This window comes from Carassius carassius, chromosome 7, assembly GCF_963082965.1.
Source record: "Carassius carassius chromosome 7, fCarCar2.1, whole genome shotgun sequence".
In the NCBI taxonomy this organism is placed as follows: Eukaryota; Metazoa; Chordata; class Actinopteri; order Cypriniformes; family Cyprinidae; genus Carassius; species Carassius carassius.
Window position 1 is genome coordinate 6,083,345 of NC_081761.1, and position 18,550 is coordinate 6,101,894.

General features: G+C 36.7%; 1 protein-coding gene across 1 annotated transcript in view; it reads left to right on the forward strand.

Moving 5' to 3' along the window:
* The first annotated feature begins 1,608 nt into the window (after positions 1-1,608).
* The window catches only part of myo15ab (myosin XVAb), a 33,795-nt gene continuing 16,853 nt past the window's right edge, over positions 1,609-18,550 (forward strand). Inside the window, exons 1-32 of the mRNA XM_059553386.1 lie at positions 1,609-2,007; positions 2,613-2,695; positions 2,780-2,843; positions 3,255-3,364; positions 3,941-4,015; positions 4,110-4,206; positions 5,319-5,422; positions 5,735-5,798; positions 5,903-6,016; positions 6,391-6,552; positions 6,670-6,783; positions 8,522-8,580; positions 8,666-8,789; positions 8,956-9,051; positions 9,529-9,660; positions 9,745-9,870; positions 10,023-10,100; positions 10,350-10,504; positions 10,628-10,673; positions 10,770-10,894; positions 11,039-11,156; positions 11,890-12,065; positions 12,574-12,658; positions 12,787-12,840; positions 13,010-13,091; positions 13,610-13,740; positions 13,830-13,925; positions 14,009-14,244; positions 14,948-15,126; positions 17,477-17,549; positions 17,763-17,957; positions 18,044-18,159. Of these exons, the coding sequence (XP_059409369.1) occupies positions 1,624-2,007; positions 2,613-2,695; positions 2,780-2,843; positions 3,255-3,364; positions 3,941-4,015; positions 4,110-4,206; positions 5,319-5,422; positions 5,735-5,798; positions 5,903-6,016; positions 6,391-6,552; positions 6,670-6,783; positions 8,522-8,580; positions 8,666-8,789; positions 8,956-9,051; positions 9,529-9,660; positions 9,745-9,870; positions 10,023-10,100; positions 10,350-10,504; positions 10,628-10,673; positions 10,770-10,894; positions 11,039-11,156; positions 11,890-12,065; positions 12,574-12,658; positions 12,787-12,840; positions 13,010-13,091; positions 13,610-13,740; positions 13,830-13,925; positions 14,009-14,244; positions 14,948-15,126; positions 17,477-17,549; positions 17,763-17,957; positions 18,044-18,159 (3,853 nt within the window). The 5' untranslated portion in view covers positions 1,609-1,623. The remainder of the gene's footprint in view (positions 2,008-2,612; positions 2,696-2,779; positions 2,844-3,254; positions 3,365-3,940; positions 4,016-4,109; positions 4,207-5,318; positions 5,423-5,734; positions 5,799-5,902; positions 6,017-6,390; positions 6,553-6,669; positions 6,784-8,521; positions 8,581-8,665; positions 8,790-8,955; positions 9,052-9,528; positions 9,661-9,744; positions 9,871-10,022; positions 10,101-10,349; positions 10,505-10,627; positions 10,674-10,769; positions 10,895-11,038; positions 11,157-11,889; positions 12,066-12,573; positions 12,659-12,786; positions 12,841-13,009; positions 13,092-13,609; positions 13,741-13,829; positions 13,926-14,008; positions 14,245-14,947; positions 15,127-17,476; positions 17,550-17,762; positions 17,958-18,043; positions 18,160-18,550) is intronic.

Genomic DNA, 18,550 nt, shown 5'->3' on the forward strand with positions numbered 1-18,550 from the left:
CCTGGCTATGGTCCAAGAAGATCTCCAGTTCTTTCAACGGCTTTGCAGAACCAAAATGTTCGTAAAGCATCATACCAAGCACCTATCCAGGGAATGGTCTCCCCTTATACAACTGTGTCAGGTTATAGGCAAGATCCTAGGAAATCTCCTTTTCTGTCTGATGCATTGCACAACCCCCAACTCCATGGTGCCACTTATCGCTTGCCTGATGGGTCATTAGTATATGGTAATCAGGTAGCAAATGTACACTCTTCTCCAATGCTTGCAGATGCAATTGGAAATCCTCAGCTCCAGAATGCTTCATATAGACTTTCTGATGGGTCCATAGTAGACCCACGACAGCAACAATCTTTCTCACCAAACCTCTCAAATGCTTTGCAGAACCAAAACATAAGAAATGCCTCTTATAGACTTTCAGATGGATCGATAATATACCCAGACTCTCATTTACAGCGAACTTCACCGAACCTGTCCAGGGCTTTACAAAATCCAAATGTGAGAAATGCAAATTATAGACTTTCAGATGGATCGATAATATATCCAGACTCTCATTTACAGCAAACTTCTCCGAACCTGTCCAGAGCTTTACGAAATCCAAATGTGAGGAATGCAACTTATAGACTTCCAGATGGAACGATTATATACCCAGACTCTCATTTACAGCAACCTTCTTCTCCAAACCTATCCAGTGCTTTACAAAATCCAAATGTGAGAAATGCAACTTATAGACTTCCAGATGGATCGATATTATACCCAGACTCTCATTTACAGCATCCTTCTTCTCCAAACCTGTCCAGTGCCTTGCAGAATCCAAATCTAAGAAATGCAACTTATAGACTTCCAGATGGAACTCTTATAACAGCAGGACAACAACAGCCAACCTCACCAAACCTGTCACATGCACTTCAGAATCAGCACATTAGGAAGGCATCATATAGACTGCCAGATGGGACAATAATAATGGCTGATCAGCAAATTGAACCAACATCTCCAAATCTGGCCAGTGCACTGCAGAACCAAAACATTCGAAATGCAACTTACAGATTGCCGGATGGCACATTGATATCAACGGACTATGGGCAGCCCACATCTACTTCCCCAAATTTATCACAGGCACTTCAAAACCAACAAATGAGAAATGCTAGCTATCGTTTACCTGATGGCTCAATCATAACGGGACCAGTTTATCAACCTAAGTCTCCAAATTTGGCAAGCGCACTTCAGAATCGGGATATTCGCAGTGCTACCTACAGGTTACCTGATGGTTCTATAATAAGTGCTGATGCAAGTTTTAAACCTACAACCCCAACTCTCTCCTCCGCACTGAGAAATGAAGATTTGAAAAATGTCTCCTATAGGCTTCCAGACGGATCTGTTATTTCACAAGCTTTGTATAAACCAAGGAGTCCAAACATTTCAAGTGCCTTGCAGAATGAAAATCTTCGCAGCGCCACATACCAGTTACCGGATGGATCTATTATTTCAGCAGATCCTCGGAGATACAAAACCAGTCCAAATCTATCACAGGCACTTCTAAATCAAAATCTCCGCCAGGCCACATACAGATTACCTGATGGATCGGTCCTTGCTCAAGGATTTGAAGTCCCCACTTCGCCACATTTAATGGATGCTCTAAAGAATGCTGACCTGAAGAAAGCCTCTTATCAACTACCTTCAGGGATCTCCACCTATTTGACCTCCTCTGGGCAGGTGGTTATTGGACCAGATGGCCGTTATGCTCTAGTTCCACCACAGCGAAAAGGTCCAGGTCCAGAAGATCACTGGGCTCAAAATGGCAGAGAGGGGCAAACTGCAGAGGACCACTGGGCTGCAGAAAGGGTCTTGCCTCATGACACAGTACAGAACCTCATTAAATGGTCCATGTACCGAGATGAGAAAATGATGGAATTTCTTACCCCACCACCAGCTGGCCTTAGGCCAGGGGAAACAGAGCTGCAGTGGGTACCAGATCGTGAAGGGGAGCCAAAAGGAAAGTGGTATGACAAGGTAAATCGCTTTTAAGACATAAAGCCAACATTAATTGTTGACTTGTTTATTTAACAAATGGTAACAGAAGTTACAAATACTGTTTTTTTTTCCTGCCTCAGAGACCCTGTGTCATGCTTTCATTTTTTTTTTCAGTAAATTCATGATTTTGCTTGTAGTTTTTTATACAATTTTTATATAAATATATGTATGTGAATGTTTATATTAGGAAGGAATTATAAATAATCAGGTTTAATTTCACAAAGCTTAATACTGAGTAATGCTGTCTGGTAGACAGCGATGCATTTGTTAGATTTAACAAGTCTGTTAGCCTTTGAGCTTTAACAAAAGGCCCAGCCAAGCTCATCTATCTTCATCAGGTTTACCTGCAGTCTGCAACTACATCAAATGTCAGATGAGATTTACAAGGATGATTATAACTGATCTCAGATTACCTTGCTGACCAGTGATAATCATCACTGTATTATTGTAGAGCAGGCCCTACAAAAGACAGCTTGACCTAATTCATCAGCGATATTCTCTAATGTAATTGCATAAGTTGAAAATGTCTTCTCAGATTTCTTTGAATGTTCTCAGTTTGCATATATGTTGCTTTTTACGAACAGATGTATTCTATAAGAAGCCTGCCTACTGTCAGCTACAGGGTGAAAAGGGAAGGGGATGGAGCTGAGGACATGACACAAATGGAGTATGTCAGCATAAATATACATATGCAAATGTAAAGATGATTATTGGATATGAAATAAATAATTCTTCCTCTTTTTTTTTCCAGAGAGCTTACTGAAGCAGCAGTATTGATAAACCTGAAGACTCGCTTTGATCAAGTGCTTATCTATGTGAGTCTTGCAATCATATTCCAGTAAGCATACACATGCATCACAGAGATGTCTGCTAGTTCTAATTATTGTGTGCAAAGGTATGGTAAATATCTTTGAAAAAGTGGATTCACATTATGTTCTAATATTCACAAATCAGACATTCTCGTGCACTTGTGCAATCAGTGACCACTCTGCAAAATTCTTTAGATAAACACTTTATAATAAAGTTTTAAAGGAACACTTTCTTTAACATTCTTTGTTATTTTACACAAAAATACTACACTGGACAGGTCAATAAGCAGATTTACTTTTGAATAAAATTGTTTTAAAATGAGATTCCTCAATAACATGAATAGACCTTCACCATTATAATTCAAATATCTTGTGAATCTAAAGGCATTATTTATTTCTCTCTTGTCTTCTATGCAGACATACATTGGCAGTATTTTGGTGTCTTTGAATCCATACCAACTATTTAACATCTATGGCACAGATATGGTTCTGCAGTACGAGGGCCATGGCTTGGGAGATAACCCACCGTGAGTCTGAACAATCACAACAATTCTTAACAACACATTTTCTTACATTTCAACTCCTAAAATGGAGGAAAAAATTGGTATATTCTTTGTCACAGTCCATATTTTACCACAAATTTATATTTTTTTTAGACTTACCCAGTTAGGAAGAAGATATGCCGTCATTCTCGAAAACATAAACTTTTATAATACTAAGAAATATTTCTTGAGCACCAAATCAGCATATTATTATGATTCCTGAAGGATCATGTGGCATTCAAGACACAGGAATAAATTACATTTAGAACTGTGTTTAAATTGCAATAATATTTTACAATATTACTGTATTTGTACAATGTTATGCCATTTTAAATATTATATCAAATATTAAATTGCACAATTTGATTGTATTTTTAATCAAATAAATGCAGTCTTGCCTTATCAACCCTAAATTTTTAACAGTAGTGTTAATTAAAAGTCTAAAAAAAAATGAAGCAGGAAGAAAATTAAGATTAAGATTTTATCTTTCCCTCCCTTACAATACTTTTATTGCCAGAAATGTACAGTATGTAAACCTGCTTTATACATGTTTGTTTCCAGTCATCTCTTTGCCATTGCAAACATTGCCTACACTACATTGATGGACATCAAGCAAAACCAGTGCATCATTATCAGGTCAGATGAAAGTATGTGAGTGTGTCATTTGTAGAGCGTGTGGAAGTATTGTATGTCTATGTAATGTTGTATTAGTGAAGTGTTTGTATTGTAGTGGGGAAAGTGGTTCTGGAAAGACAGAGGCGACCAAACTGGTTCTGAGGTACCTCACTGCTATTCACCATAAGAGGAACATTACACAACAGGTACGTGTATATATATATATATATATATATATATAAATTGCAACACTTTTTGAGGATCACTGATATACATTTTGGCAGATGGCACGTTCCTGGATCACTGTTCTTGTTTGTCCTCGAACAACATTTCTGTCACGTCAATTTTTAGGGATAAGGAAAGAGATGGAGTTGGGGCATGAACAACAATCTTTTTTTTTAAGATTAATTTTTTGGCATTTTTGCCTTTATTTTGATAGGACAGTAAAGTTTGGCTTGAAGAAAAGTGTGAGAGAGAGGGGAATGGGATAGGGGAAAGTCGACGAGCTGGAACTTAAACTCTGTGCTATATGTTGGCATTGTCAATGGTCAGAGTTAGCATTTGTGTTAGGGATCAGTATAGTTATTTTTAACTAAAAGTTATTAAAATAGTTCACTTTAGACATTCTATTATCAACGTATTCCACTGACCATAACTGTAATCTAATGAGAATAAGTTGACATGTAGTTGCAAAATTACTTAGTAGAATGTCTAAAGTAGATTGATGTAACCATTAAAACTAAAAGAGTTTAAAATGAGGCTGAAAAATATTATCTTGGCAACTAATTGAAATTAAAGAAATTCAGTTGCACTAAAAATGACTAAAACTGAAATAAAAAATAAGCTAAATAGAAAAAAAGCACAAAAATTATTTAAACTAAAATTAAACAAAAACTAAAAAATATCAAATAAATGCTCATTTAAATATTGATAACCTAATTAATTATTAATAAACTATTAATAAATACTTTAATATCAGATAATATTGTTAGGGATTGGGTTAGAATCATGTGTCATTAGTAGACAAGTTGTTCCAGGTCTGACAAATTATGTTGATTTTGATTTATATTGTAAACATGTCATAAACCACAGGTGACAAATACTTGCTAATAACAGAAGTGAGTCAATTTTTGAAACAAAATTTAGTTTGAATCTGTGTTGATACAATGTTTGTTAATGAATGTATAGTCTGTATTTTTGTTTTTCTATTTAATGCTTTCCTCTGTGCAGATTGAGGTAAACATTTTGTTGATAACCTAAAACTCTAACCTAGTAAATGTTACTGAATACTTTAGGAAGTAAGTTTCAGTTTCTTAATATCCAGATTCTCGAGGCAACTCCTCTGTTAGAGTCATTTGGAAATGCTAAGACGGTCCGAAATGATAACTCCAGTCGCTTTGGAAAATTGGTGGAGGTCTATTTGGAGGAGTGAGTATTTATTTCTGATGCATATTGCTTCTGTTCTTAAATTTATAGCTATTTAAAGTAGAATGTTTGAATGGTACATTACGTTACAAGTCCAATGTAATTTTCCTTTCTAACTCTTTAATGTCGCTCATGTCTGAAACCGTTTGAGAGATGACAAGGGAACTAGATCTGATCTTATGTGTGAATGTAGGACAGTAAGGTTGTTATTTAACCTCTGAAAGTTAAAGAGAGGAAGCAAATGGAAAGATAATTGAGAAGTCCAGGGAAAGTTCATACACTTAACCAATCTGTCTGTATTGTTGTTTGTATCAGAGGGGTGATCAGTGGTGCCATAACCTCACAGTATCTACTGGAAAAGTCCAGGATCGTTTTTCAGGTCTGTTGTTTCTCGCCCATTTAACTGGGAAAAGGCTAAATGAGCCATGTATTAATTACTGACATTTGGGACCTAATCTGTTCTGTGTCTGCATGTGTCTGCAGGCCAAAGATGAGAGAAACTACCACATCTTTTATGAGATGCTGGCTGGACTTCCTACGCACATGAAACGGGCCTTCTACCTACAGGAGGCTGAAACCTACTACTACCTGAACCAGGTAAATAGAGGCATTTACCAAGACACACCATAGACATCAATACAACACAATTGTCTTAGTCATTTTCGCACAACATGGTTGTGCAAAAAAAAAAAAAAAGACAACAGAAAAGGTATGATTTTCTTTGATTAGTATAAAATCAACTGAACCTTGAACAAATCAGTTTTTGATCAAATTGGGTGAGCCAGTGATTCAACAGTCCATTCAGATGGTCTCACTTGTTTCATTTCTAATTGAATCAGCCGTTTTGAATGAATCATTTGATTTGCATGATTCAATGAATCATTTTTTAAAACAGGGATTTGCTAGCACCTACTGGTGGTTTTACTGTCATCATCATTTATAATTATGTTCATGGAATCATGTCATGTTAGGGAGGTAACTGTGAGATCACTGGGAAGGATGATGGGGAGGACTTTAGGAGGCTACAGAGTGCCATGGACATTCTCCACTTCAGTCCTGAAGACCAGAGCAGCATATTCAGAGTGCTGTCATCCATACTGCACTTGGGCAATGTCTTTTTCCATAGAGTGGAGGTATTGTACACTTAAACATCTAAAAAAGTCCTTCAGTAGATTTATGCAAATATAGCACACTTACATGAGCAATGTAATCAATCTTGTGGACCGTGTGCTTTGGATTCTCTGTCTCAGACAGAAGTGCAGGAGACAGCTGCTGTGGTGAGCACTCAGGAGATTCGTGCAGTAGCCGATCTGTTGCAGATTTCCCCAGAGGGTCTGCAAAAAGCCATCACCTTCAAAGTGACGGTACATACATACTGTACATAATGTGCTCTGAGCCACTTTTATTTTGATTTAATGTGGAAACCATCTCAGACTCACTTTGTCCACCTTGTATATGCACTGAACTCTAGCCATCCTTCTGATAGAAGAAAGAGAAAAAGGGTGAGAGAAAAGGAGACATAGTAATGACATGTAAGCAGGTTACTGTTAATGAGTTCCAGTAACCTAATTTAATTATTCTGAGTTCAGCTCTGTGGAAACCACAGTAATCTAATCAGGAGTTGCTCAGGGCTTGAGTAATCTTAACACCTAATAGCTCGCTCACTGCCAGGATACCTTAACATTACATCACACAAAGATCAATGAAGGTTAATGAGGCCAGACAAGATAAAGTCAGGTCAGTTTTATTACTATAGTGTCATTCACATATTTTGTATGTTTAGTAAATGGAACATTTCAGTGTCCCTGATTCCCCCAAATCCCCTTTTAATATTTATGTGGTAGTATTTGTTGTGCTATCTTAAATTCATGCTAATTAAAATATAAAAAATATATTTTTTAAATCAGTATCAATAATAAGTAATACGATTTGTTATACTTTGTTTTATTGAAAAGCATGTCTATTATAACAATGAATAATAATGAGTAATAGTAATGAATGAATGCTGATTTACAACAACAGACTTCCAAAAATGCAACAAAGTAATATATCAGAGTCATCTAATTTTTCATAGTGCTAAAATATGTAAAGGGATTAAATTATAGTAATAATAATACAAATCTAAAATATAATTTCTTATAATATTTTATTTTGGGGTTATATAGGGATATTTTGGATTTTATTTGTTTTACTGTCACTTTTGGATAACGTAAAATTACATAATACAAAGATCAATGTAGATTACCAAGGACAGACAAGATAAAGTCAGGTCAGTTTTATTTCTAAAGCATTATTCACAATACATTTTTGTATTTCTTGAAAATAGAACGTTGATACTCTTAATCAGAACATTTCCTTTCTAATGCAAAAAAATCTCATTCTCATTATTGTAATACAAAAAAAGTAAACAATGATAGCATTTGTTGAACTACTTTTGATTTATGCTGATTTAAGTAAATGATAGTAATACGGTAATAGTAATGAATGCTTATTTACAATTATAGGAATTAGTACATCAGGACACATGAGCATATTCAAAATGAATTTAATGAAATGTGACATGGATTTTTTCACTGCTTTGCCTGTGAGGTGTTACATGAATACAGTGCGTTTGCCAGTGCGTTGCCAGTGTGTTTGTGGTTTGTGTCATGTTGAGCATCTTGCTCATTTAATAAGTAAAGCTCTGTTATCCAGAGCTCACAGGTTTGTGTTTACACCAGCACTCACTTGGATCAGCTGTCACATAACATTGTATCAATTGCACACGTTGACTGTGACTTTTGTGAGTGACATAGAGTGTGTGTGAGGGTGAAACTGTATCCAGGCCTGTTCCCTAACTTCCGGGCAAGATGAGTCATAAAATTGAGGTATTTTTAGACATATAATCAAAAGATCTATATTAAAATACCTTTGCAAAGTAAAACAAAGTGCCCAGTGAAGTAGCATACAGTACCACAAAAATGTGATGTCAATGGATCACACGCTGGTTAGATAGATACTCACACATTTTAGTACTTATTTTGTGGTTTTCTTAACACTTAACTTGGCTTTTGTGCTTTCTTTTATGTTCATAAGATAAATAATTATTCGGTTTCATCACAGGAGGCAATGAGAGAGAAGATATACACTCCCCTCTCAGTAGAAAGTGCTGTGGATGCCAGGTACACATTACGAAACACATTTTCTAGTTATTTGCAATATTGTTTCCATTGCATTTCATTATGTTTTTCTCCACTCCAATTACAGAGATGCAGTTGCCAAGATCCTTTATTCCTTGCTTTTTCAATGGCTGACAGAACGGATCAACGGGCGGGTCTACCCCAGGAACGAGGCACTGTCCATATCTTTACTGGATATATACGGGTTTGAGGTATACAGTGACACTTCTGAACACACATTTTAACACATTTATTACCTTGAAGGTTAAGTGTGTAGTTTTAATTATTATTTTTTTTTTAATTTAGACCCTTGTAAACATGCAAAATAATATTTACCTGCATATATCTCCATGGCCTTCTTTGTTACGTGTTGTCCAGAGCTTGACGTTCAACAGCTTTGAGCAGCTCTGTATCAACTATGCTAATGAGACCCTGCAGTTCTTCTTCAGCAAAATCATTTTCAAACAGGAACAGGTGAGAATTAATATGCACTATACTGTTCAAAGGTTTGGGGTCGTAAGTGTTTAAGTGTCTCTTGTGCTCATCGAGGCTGCATTTATTTGTAAAATAATAATTAAAAATTCTGTAATATTGTAAAGTATTATTAGAATTTACAATAGTTGTTTCTACCTTAATATATTTTAAAATTAAATATTAAACTGTGATGCAAAGCTGAATTTTCAGCATTATTACTCCAGTCTTCAGTGCCACATGATCCATCATAAATCATTCTAATATACTGATTTGGTACTCGAGAACCTTTCTTATGATTATCAATAATGAAAACAGTTACTTTATTTCTTTTATAATCTTTTATAACATTTTTGCTGTTAGTTTTGATATATTTAATGCATCAGTTTTTTTATCTTACTGACCCCGAACACGCTTTGATTCCTCTGAAATATTGATTTCAAACATTAAATTGCACTTTCTTTCTGCACGTCCTTATAGGAGGAGTACATTCGAGAGCAGATCAACTGGAAAGAACTGTCCTTCACTGACAACCAGGCATGCATAGACCTTATTGCTGCAAAGCCCCATGGGATCCTCCGCATCCTTGATGACCAGAGCGGCTTTCCACAGGTTACACACTTGAATTTTAATGACGAATGGAGATAAATGAAAAAAAGTCTGTTAACTACAGTCTGTTTTATAATTTGCTGACAGGCCACTGACAACACCTTCCTTCAGAAGTGCCACTATCACCATGGAAACAACCCCCTTTACTCCAAGCCAAAAATGCCTCTGCCAGAGTTCACTGTCTATCACTATGCTGGTCGTGTAACTTACCAGGTAACAGACATACTAATTGCACATGCAGTTTTTTAATTACACAATTAATGCCAAAATCTGAGGCCAATGAATTAATTTACCATTTGTAACTGAGGTTTTAATGATAACAGCTTGTGAAAACAGAATCTCACAAAGGGTTGTACTGATTTTAGGTCCATAAATTCCTGGATAAAAACTATGATCAGGTTCGGCAGGAAGTATTGGATCTGTTTATGCAGAGCCAGAACCGAGTGAGTCAGTAAATCCCCATGCATGAATCTGCACGTGTGTGTGTGTGTGTGTGTGTGTGTGTGTGTGTGTGTGTGTGTGTGTGCAAGAGCATTTGCTATTTTGCTTTTCTACAGAAATGTATAAAAAAAACAAGACACTGAGAAAAAAGAAGCCACAATATTTTCATGTGCATAGGTATATTTTATATAAGCCTGAAGTATGAATGTGCATGTATTTTTCTAAATTGCATATGTGGGTGTGTTTTCTAGATGGTGTCCAATCTCTTCATAAAACATGCCGAGATGCTGAATCAGCAGAAAGGAGCAATGAACAGGAACAGCACAATGACTCGGAAATATCAGCCCTCTACTGTGGCCGCCAAGTTCCAGCAATCACTACAGGAGCTTCTAGACAAGATGGAGAGGTCTTAAACACTCAAGCACACATAGAGATATGCAGTACTCATGCATTCATGTATTTGTGTTCTTTTCTTCTGATTATTTTCTATTTTATTCAGTTAAAAATCCTGTTTTTCTAACTTTTTCAGGTGCAACCCATTTTTTGTCCGTTGCATAAAGCCAAATAATAACAAGGTATGAGAAGATGTTAGACAAGAGCACTATATGTACTGAGTTTCTGATACCACCCTAATGCATAAATTAATTAAGTGTATTTGCATGTCCATTCAGGAACCTGGTATATTTGACCCTGAGTTGGTTGCTACTCAGCTCAGATATTCAGGAATCTTGGACACAATCCGCATCAGGAAGGAGGGTTATCCAATCAGAGTGCCGTTCCATAAATTCTTAAACAGGTATCCTACTCAACAGCTGGTGCTTGTAACTTATGGATGCAGTGCGGTACTGTGTGTAATCTAGTCTAGTGCTATAAATAGACGTGTGCCAGTGTATAGAATTCAGCATGTTAGAATAGATTATCACTTATAATGTGTTTCCAGGTACAAAGCCCTGCTAGGAATGAAGAAGCCGCCACCTCCAGATGGAGATAACTGTGTCTTTATGTTAATGAAGCTCTGCCCAATCAACAAAGGAGATTATCAAGTGGGTGTGTCAAAGGTAAGCAGCATGAAAATAAAACACAATAAACAATAAAGCACTTCTAAGGGGTCATTCACACAAAATGCGTCTTTGCATCTAAAAACGTGAGAGGAATGTATTTTTAAAAGTGCAATGCAGAATGCCTCCTCTCCCATGTTGTCATCAAATAAACAGTTGGCATGCCAACTTGCTACTGTAAACCAAAGCTTGCGATGCTTGCCCAGCCTCCGGGGTCTTCTGATTGGCCCACTGTTTTAGGACTGAGATTGACAATCTGTGTGTAAAAGTTGAAATTCTTTTAACTTGACTCGGAGTGTCAAAAATGTGGTGTGTTGTACACATCTGTCAAAACAATGGAAAAATAGCATTAGAACTGAAAAATGTGTTCTGTGTGAACAGACTCTAAGGACGCCAAAATTCTGCCTTTAACATTTAAAAAAAAAAAACTATTTTAAATTGTGGAACGCATTGTTATTTAAAACAACAACCATAAAAACATAATAATTTGAAATAAAAATAAACATTTAAGTGATTTTATTTCAGTTAGTTGTTAAAGCCACATTGCTCATTTTTTGAGCAATGTGGCTTTTTGAAAAATACTGTGGAAATTTTGACATATTAAAAATTTCAAAGTTAAAGTTAAAAAGTAAAAAATTAAAAACTAATTTAAATTTTTTTAATTCAAAACTAAATCTATATATTAACAAAAACAATAAATGTGTTTTGTTGTTGTTGTTTTTTTTACCCTCAGCTTTTTCTAAAGGAGAATGTGCATCATTTATTGGAGAGTAAACGTGATCGTATGATGCATGTAGCTGCACTGACCCTTCAGCGTTATGTACGGATGTATTTTGTCCGGAAGAATTTCCTCAAGTTCCGTTCGGACATGACAAAACTTCAGGCTCACTGCAAGGGCTTCCAGGCCAGGTAAACTACCTACTGCTTGGAACTCTTCAATGCTATATTTTTTTGCAAATACAAATGTTAGTGGTTAACTTTGCAATATGATTTACAGCTAAAGAATCCAAATACTGACTGTGAATCCAGGTGATATTGTGCAGTACAGGATTTTGAACATACAGGGAAATCTAGTTTGCACCAGCTTTTGAGTGTAGATTATTTCACAAGGTTTCTAGTTGGCGTAAGCATAGTTTAGGTGCTTGATCAACTGGTAAGGATGAATTCAGTCTGGCAGACCTTGTTAATAATGGTTGACCACCTTGATGTAATTTATGAGAGCCTGGTTGAGCTGGTTAATTTGGTTAACCATGTTCCAAAGCTTGATTTGACAACCTTAGAATCTGTATTTATTTAATTTTTTTTTTTTTAAATTTGTAGAAAAAAGCTACATGTTACAATAGGATCAATAAAATTGAAAGTTACATTTCATTGAAATGACTGAAACTCTGGCTCTTACTGTGTTTGTGCCTTATAGGCGGCGGTTTCAGCGAATGCGTATAAACCTGATCAGGCACCGTGCAATGATCCGACTTATTGTCAATCGCAAAAGATACATCAGGGTACGTTACCTAATAATGAACAGTTGCTTCCCTAACTGTGTACTGCAGTTAAAAATAAGTCATTCATTAATGTGAGCTCAGATTCAGGTTTTTCACATTTTTAATGCTGGCTCTTTGTTTTGTTACAGCTCAATCTCCTGTTAGCGAGAAGAGCAGAGCAGGAGAGGAGAAGGATTGAACAGGTAAATGTACAGTCTGTGCTCATTATTAGATAAGGACCAATTTCGTTTGTTTTATCACCCTAGTGTCTCTGCAGTATGAACAATTTCAAACTCTGAATCCCCAGCCACTTAAAAAAAAAATTCTACTTTTCCTAATGAGTTTTTGTAATGTGTTTCCTTTCTCCTGTAGGAGCGAATAAGCAGGGAAGTGGTAAATGTGACTCAGCTGGTTATTCCTGCAGAGTTGGGAGGATTGTTACAGGCCACAGCAGGTTATTGACAATTTCCCAGTGTGTGAAAAGCTCTTTTCCTTATTACTGGTGGTATTTGCCAAGACAAGCAAAAAAATATTATTGCTCAAGCTTTGTTCAAAACCTTCAAACTTTGACACATAGCATATTTTTTGCCCAGCACATTTAAAAAAAAAAAAAAAAAAAGCTAATAAAAAATAACCAACAAAATCTCATTTAAAATGAATACACAAAATGTAAAAATAATAATACTAAATGGTATTACAGTATATCATTCATTTATACTAAAGTAGCACTATCTGTCAATGCAGTACCAACCATTTTACATTCCTCCTATTATAATCAATTATCGAGTTTATGATGTTGCAGTTTTGCAACACGTCACATCCCTCATTATTTATGGGGGAATTATTAATTATTATTATTAATTAATTAAATCATTATTAATGTGAAAATCAAATTTGATACACTGACATCTTGCAAAATGACTGAATAATAAATAATATTAAACTTATGTTTTGGCATTTTTGTCTTGGTAGCTGGTAGGGAGCGTCATTCAGACTGCTTGGCTCTGGTTCAGGCTCCAAGAATACAAACAGACCCCCAGCTCACTCTTCCACTGGACATCAACAACCATCTGATGACCAAATATATACGCACATATTTCAGGGTGAGTCTCCTACCTGCTAACACACACAATCATGCATGATACTCACAATCCACTCATATAATGCAGTACATTTTGACTTATTTGTGTAGGAATTGCAGTTTGGGATGCTAACAGCACCGCTGGAGAACTCACTGATCCGACTAGAAGATGATCTGAAACAGGATGCTCTTGATGTCTTTATACTGGTAACATTACATTCATCCTCAACCATCATTTTCAGCACTTCTCTGCAGTTCTCTTGTTGAATTTTAATATCTGTATTTAATAGATTTTGCGTTTCATGGGAGATCCAAACCTGAATGGAGCTCAAGAAAACCTGTTTGGAAATTACATCATTCAGAGAGGCCTTGCCACTCCACCAATCAGAGATGAGATCCTAGCGCAGCTAGCCAATCAGGTGTGGCGGAATGAAAACACCAGAAATGCAGAGAGAGGATGGTTGTTGATGGCCGCCTGTTTGAGTTCCTTTGCCCCATCTGAGAAGATGGAGAAATATCTGCTAAAGTGAGAAAATATGCATGCGAACACATACACTACTGGTCAAAAGTTTGGGGTAACTTTTTTTTTTTTTTTGAAAAGTACTTTTTTAAGGAAGTCTGTTATTCTTACCATTACTGCATTTATTGAATTCAAAATACAGTGAAAACAATGATATTGTGAAATGTTATCACAATTTAAAATAAAGTTTTTATACTTCTATATGTTTTGAAATGTAAATTATTTCTTTGATGGCAATTCCAGTTTTCAGTGTCACACAATCCTTCATAAATCATTCTAATATGCAGATTTGATGCTCAAAAAACAAATCAGCATATTTTATTATTCAATTAATAATAAATATTAATATTAATAAATAATAACATATTTCTAATGCTATAATAAAAACCATTTTGATGCTTTGTCATTTTTTGGGCACCGATACATTTTGGGGGGATTCTTAGATAAACAGAAGGTTCAGCATTTTTTTAAATAGTAAATACTTAAACATTGTTACACTGTCACTTTTGACCAATTTAATGTATTCCTGCTAAATAAAAAGTATTTATTTCTTTTTTTTATGTTACTGACCTCAAATCAATCCATTTCACACAATTTCAATTATGAATGAAATTATTACAATCAATGCAATAGTCTAATAAGTCTAGTTCTAATGTGAGATTTAGTGACAAAGCAGTTAATGAACTGTCTCTCCCTCTGTCTCTATCAGATTTGTGTCAGACTATGCTTTGAATGGCTTCAAGGCTGTGTGCCAACACAAACTCCTCCAAGCCATGCAGAAATCCTACCTAGTCCCTGAAGCGTCTCGAACATACCCTCTATCCCTGCTAGAGTGGACTGCCACCCGCAAAAAAGCACACATGGTGCTCCAAGTGCACTGTTTTGATGGTAAGATCTGGATAATTTGCTTTTACATATATGACAAAAAGAAGAGAATAATTATATATATATATATAAGTCGTCGGAAGTCGTGGCCTAATGGTTAGAGAGTCAGACTCCCAATCGAAAGGTTGTGAGTTCGAGTCCCGGGCCGGCAGGAATTGTGGGTGGGGGGAGTGCATGTACAGTTCTCTCTCCACCTTCAATACCACGACTTAGGTGCCCTTGAGCAAGGCATCGAACCCCCAACTGCTCCCCGGGCGCCGCAGCATAAATGGCTGCCCACTGCTCCGGGTGTGTGCTCACAGTGTGTGTGTGTGTTCACTGCTCTGTGTGTGTGCATTTCGGATGGGTTAAATGCAGAGCACAAATTCTGAGTATGGGTCACCATACTTGGCTGAATGTCACTTCACTTCACTTCACTTCCCTTCCCTTTGGATATATATATATATATATATATATACTTCACTTTGGATCCTTTGGATATATATATATATATATATATATATATATATATATATATATATATATTATAAATACATTTCAAGAAATGCTCATTATTAGGTGAACTATTCTTATAACAAACTGAGAAAATGCATTTTAAATTACTGATTGTTTTTGATTGTCATGTCATCTTTTCCTTTTTTAGTATGAGATTAAAAAATAACTTTAAAATAACTAATGCATGAAACAGCATAAAAACAGCAGTCAGTAGGCATGATTCTTGACTCTTGACAGCTTTGATTCTTGACTCTTGTCACCTGGGTTTTAAAACTGATCATTTTTAAAACATTTTGCAACATAGAGCCCCAGTGCTTAATAATGAGATGTAGGTGATGCTGCCCCCCCCCCCCCCACACACACCCCCTTCTGTTCTCAATTTCCTTTCCCTCTCTTCTGTCTGTGTCAAATAATGCATGTTATTATCAGGTCAGAATGCAAATCAGGCCTGGTGTCATCTGTCCATTCTTTCTTCTCATCTCTTTAATCTCTTTTTCTGTCACTCCCTGTATCTTTCTTTCAGCCTCTCCTCTTTCATCTAATCTCACTCCCGCTCTCTGTCTCTCTGCTTTATTTCACTCCTTTTCTCATCCAATTACACTGTCTCTCTGTCCTCGCCTGTTTGGGCTGAAGCAGATTAGTCGATATATGATAGTGTGTGTTTGGAATGTGGATGTGTGTGTGTGTGTGTGTGTGTGTGTGTGTGTGTGTGTGTGTGAGTGTGTGTGTGTGTGTGTTTGTGTGTGTGTGTGTGTGTGTGTGTGTGTGTGTTTGTGTGTGTGTGTGTGTGTGTGTGTGTGTGTGTGAGTGTGTGTGTGTGTGTGTGTGTGTGTGTGTGTGTGTGTGTGTTTGTGTGTGTGTGTGTGTGAGTGTGTGTGTGTGTGTGTGTGTGTTTGTGTGTGTGTGTGTGTGTGTGTGTGTGTGTGTGTGTGTGTGTGTGTGTGTGTGTGTGTGTGTGTGTGTGTGTGTGTGTGTGTGTGTGTGTGTGTGTGTGTGTGTGTGTGTGTGTGTGTGTGTGTGTGTGTGTGTGTTTGTGTGTGTGTGTGTGTGTGTGTGTGTGTGTGTGTGTGTGTGCTGGTACAGATAAGACGGTCAGTCTGCATGATCTTGACTACTGTTTCCACCCATCAACTCTCTTACATTTACATTACCATTATTAGCTAAAGATATGAATGACCTCTTATTGGAGGGTTTCCCCCAGTGTTTTGAGCATGAAGTGTTAAATAAAAATATTTCAGGAATTTCATAAAAGTGTTTCAGGAGTAGTTCACCCAAAAATATACATTCTATCATCATTTACTTACTCTCATGCCATTCTTTATATGATTTATATTATAATGCATTGACCGATGCTCCATAAAGCATATATATATATGTACAGTATATAAATAGAAGTACTGTACATATATAAGAAGCATATAGATTTGTTAATATATGCTTCTTATGCTTCTTAATTGTTTCTTATGACTATGCTTCTATTTACATTTTACAAACTGGTCAGTGCAAATGTAATATTTACTAAATATTTGCTTTAAAAAGAGATTTGTCAGCTTTCCTTGTAGGTAGGCAACATGTCACTTATACTCATAGTAGCTCTAGTGACATTAGCTTTTCGACTGGGACCTTATAGATTGAAGTTTTCTTATGGCAAATTTGGATAATCAAGTCAGTTGAAGTTTATAATTGTTATGCTGTTACTTTTCTAAGCAACCGGATTTGTCCTTTTTTACTCGGAAGACCATAAAAAAGCAAGAATCGTAGATTTAGGAGGAACCCAAGCTGTATCTAGAGATGGCAATTTCAGAGAGACTTGTGTTTATTTAATTTGAGCCAGTATTATTTGCTTATTTCTTTGTAGGTGTGTCTTTCCTGTGTCCTGTCCATTCCTGGACAAATGGAGAGGGACTTGCTGGAGACGTTCTACAACACAGGTGATTTTTTCATTTAATTTTTCTGCTGAATCTTCAGATTTACTTGAAAACACAGCATCTTAAGGCTGGAATACACCACAAAACTTTTGCACAGATTCGCAGTCTGGATGAAAATCACAGGCAGTCTCAAATTGGAGTTGGACAGATTTCACAGAAAATTGTGTAGTTTATAAACATAATAGACTTGTAATCATGGTATCGGTCATCCTGCAGGGGCGTGTCCTCTGAGAGCCGATGGGGTTGGTCAGTTCTGATGAAGGAGCCCGCGCAGTGGGTGGAGTTAGAGGGTCACGATTATGTTCTGGATCTGGTGTGTGACCTGGAGCTGCTGCCAGACTTCCCCAAACAGAAAACGTACTTCATCATCTCTACTGAAGACCCCAGCAAGGCACGACCTAATGCAAGCATGTACGCAGTATATTTAATCATTCACAGGCATGTTTCCATTTTAGTGCTTTCTTTTCATAACATTTAATGGATATGTTTATATGCAGAAGTCTCTTTGGCAGTGGATTTGAAGAGGATGAGAATGGACCGCTCTCATATGCCAACCGAACGAGCGCCGTTGCAGCCAACAGCCTACCAATTTCTGAAGGCCATTACAATCTAGGTAGCCTTTTCAGCCTTTTAAAAGAAGCACAACATACATCAGTCCTTAAGTGGAAGGACATAATGCCATTGCCCCTTCCCAATCTGATTGGTTGGCGAATGTAATTGCACTGATAGGCCTATTGGCCCGCCAGTGAATAACCGAGCATAACCTCACGAAACACTAGACTACAGCCCTTGCTTTAATCAGTAGTAGCAGATCTACAGCCCTGCATGTAAAGTAGAATCAGATACACACAGAATGGCTAGATTACATACAGCTGAACTAACCCCGGTGGTGTTCTTGTGACCTTTCTGTGTGCGTGCCCTGAGGAGGCAACATTATACAGGTTTAAAGGGGTCTTGCAGAGGTGAATGCACAGGTCATTGATCATTGTTAACTTTTTTGGAGG